The sequence below is a fragment of the Drosophila montana genome, unplaced genomic scaffold, assembly GCF_035044405.1.
Source record: "Drosophila montana isolate Dmon_TW-CO22-7 unplaced genomic scaffold, ASM3504440v1 contig_786_1, whole genome shotgun sequence".
NCBI lineage: Eukaryota > Metazoa > Arthropoda > Insecta > Diptera > Drosophilidae > Drosophila > Drosophila montana.
Window position 1 is genome coordinate 132,501 of NW_026999081.1, and position 2,500 is coordinate 135,000.

Below are 2,500 nucleotides of genomic sequence, written 5' to 3' on the forward strand. Positions count from 1 at the left end.
GAGTGAGGGCTTAAATATAACTGTAGCGAGTTAGTTTAGCGAGTGAAAGCAGCCCAAATAAACGACAATTAAGTTGAGCGAGTGTTGGGTAAATGTGGCGAGTAGAATTTGGCGAAAATTACGCTTAGCAATAATTAGCGAGTGGATGTGCAACGAATGTATCCAGTAAATGAGCATTGCAAAATTGTGAGTAAATTCAGCGAGTAAAGGTTAAAATATAACTGTAGCGAGTTAGTTTAGCGAGTGACAGCAGCCCAAATAAACGACAATTAAGTTGAGCGAGTGTTGGGTAAATGTGGCGAGTAGAATTTGGCGAAAATTACGCTTAGCAATAATTAGCGAGTGGATGTGCAACGAATGTATCCAGTAAATGAGCATTGCAAAATTGTGAGTAAATTCAGCGAGTAAAGGTTAAAGTATAACTGTTGCGAGTTAGTTTAGCGAGTGAAAGCAGCCGAAAGAAACGACGATTAAGTTGAACGAGTGGAACTCAGCGAGTGGACTTTAGCGAGCGAAAGCAGCAAGTTATAGTAACGATTAAGCGTAGCGAGTGGACTTTAACGAGTGACAGTAGCTAGTAGAAGTAACGATTAAGCGTAGCGAGTGGACTTGAGCGAGTGAAAGCGGCGAGAGTATATACACAGTGCATAACAGTATCGAGTGATTGCAGCGAGCTAAAGTAGCGAGTGAATGTGACGAATAAATATGTAACGAGTGCGAATCCAACGATTTACATTACTTTTTTTTTGTTTATTCTTTATTTTTCTTCCTCGCTCTCATCACAGGCGTCAAGTGCAGATACTGATGGAGTACGATCGTTCCTACAATGAGAATATGCCGCTGGTGCAGGTCCGCGACATAATCAAGTACATGACGCAGTTGACATTCATGACACGCCAATCGGAGCAGCCGCCGTCGAAGCGTACGCGCACAAGCTAGGATTTAAGCTGGGGAGCACAACATTTGCCAACAACATCAACAGCAAAAACAATAGCAACAAAAACAGCCACACTCACAGACAACAGCAACATATTAGCAACAGCAACAACAACAACAACAACAGCAGCAGCAGCAGCAGCAGCAACATCTTCATCATCTTCATCATCAACAACAACAGACAAACCACAAAAAACAATACCCGCATCTCATATGGCTCATTTGGCACCGCCGCCAGCACCACAACAACAGCCGCAGCAGCAGCAGCAGCAAAAACACATTCAGCAACAACAGCAACAACATCATCATCATCATCAGCAGCAGCAGCAGCAGCAAAAGCAACAACAACAGCAACACTTTCAACAAACAGCACACAGAAACAGCAACACATACGAAATGTTGTACTCCCACAACCAACACCCGCAACCGCAACCGCTACCGCAACCGCTACCGCAACCGCTACCGCAACCGCTACCGCATCCGCGATCGCTGCCGCTGGCGCTGCACACAGGCACGCAGCCAGCAGCAGCAGCAGCAGCAGTGGCAGCAGCAGCAACACGCCAGCAACAGGAGCAACAGCGGCAGCAAAAGAAGCGGCAACATGCCGAGCATCAGCAACTCGCCAGAAGCGCCAATAAAAGCAGCGCCAGATCCGCTGCACAGCACATGGCAGAGGCGGAGCACGCCTATTTGTCCAACATGTACGGCAAGGCGGCTGCCAATATGCTCAGTCCGCCGCTCGCTACCGCCCACGAGCTGCGTCGCAGCAGCATCAGCAGCAACAGCAACAGCGTCACCTTTGACTGGAGCCTGGCACAGCAGGAGGCGGCATCGAAGCAGCAGCAGCAGCGTGCCGTGCGACGTGCCACACCTGTTGCGGCTGCCGTTGCCGCCGACGCCGCTGTGCGCCAGCAGCGCCAGGCGATCATGCATCGGCGGCACAGCATTTGCGCGGCCGGCATTGCCAGCCTGTCGCCGGCCTCGTCCACGAACTCGTCGGCGGCATCGCCAACGGCATCGGCAGCGGCGACCGCCGCTTTGGCCGCCTCCTATTATGGCGCCTTTACGGCGCCCTATCATCCTATGAGCGCTGCGGCGGCGGCAGCGGCCGCCCATCATCAGCACGGGCAGCCGTCGCCGACGATATATCCGCCGACGCCGCCGCCGTCGGCGCCCTGGGTGCATCCCTGGTATGCGGGCGATCCCTTCTGAACGAAATCAAAAAACAAAAACTAACTAAAAGAGTTAGCGAAAGAGAAAGCAGAGGAAGAGCAAGAGGAAGAGGAAGAGAAAGAGGAAAAAACATAACTAAAAACATGCGCTTCTCCCCATGTACATTTGTAGTCTATGCCTAAGTTATTTATATTCATTTGTTTTTTAAATCTTATAATATTACTATATAATTTTTTTTTTTTTTTTTTTGTTTGTTTTCTTGTTTAGCTCGTAAGTAGGTTAACTAATTTTCTGGGCATAATATGCCGCAAAAGTAATCGATTATCGATAGTTGCACGTAGCGAACGTTTATCGATGACAGCGCCCACTGGACTAAAACAAACTATCGTTC

General features: G+C 49.1%; 1 protein-coding gene across 1 annotated transcript in view; it reads left to right on the plus strand.

Annotated features, from left to right (window-relative positions):
- LOC135439964 (uncharacterized) overlaps nucleotides 1-2,500 on the plus strand; it is a 14,808-nt gene that overhangs the window by 10,926 nt on the left and 1,382 nt on the right. Inside the window, 1 exon segment of the mRNA XM_064698875.1 lies at nucleotides 786-2,500. This exon segment is cut by the window's right edge and continues 1,382 nt beyond it. Coding sequence (XP_064554945.1) covers nucleotides 786-2,148 — 1,363 coding nt within the window. The 3' untranslated portion in view covers nucleotides 2,149-2,500.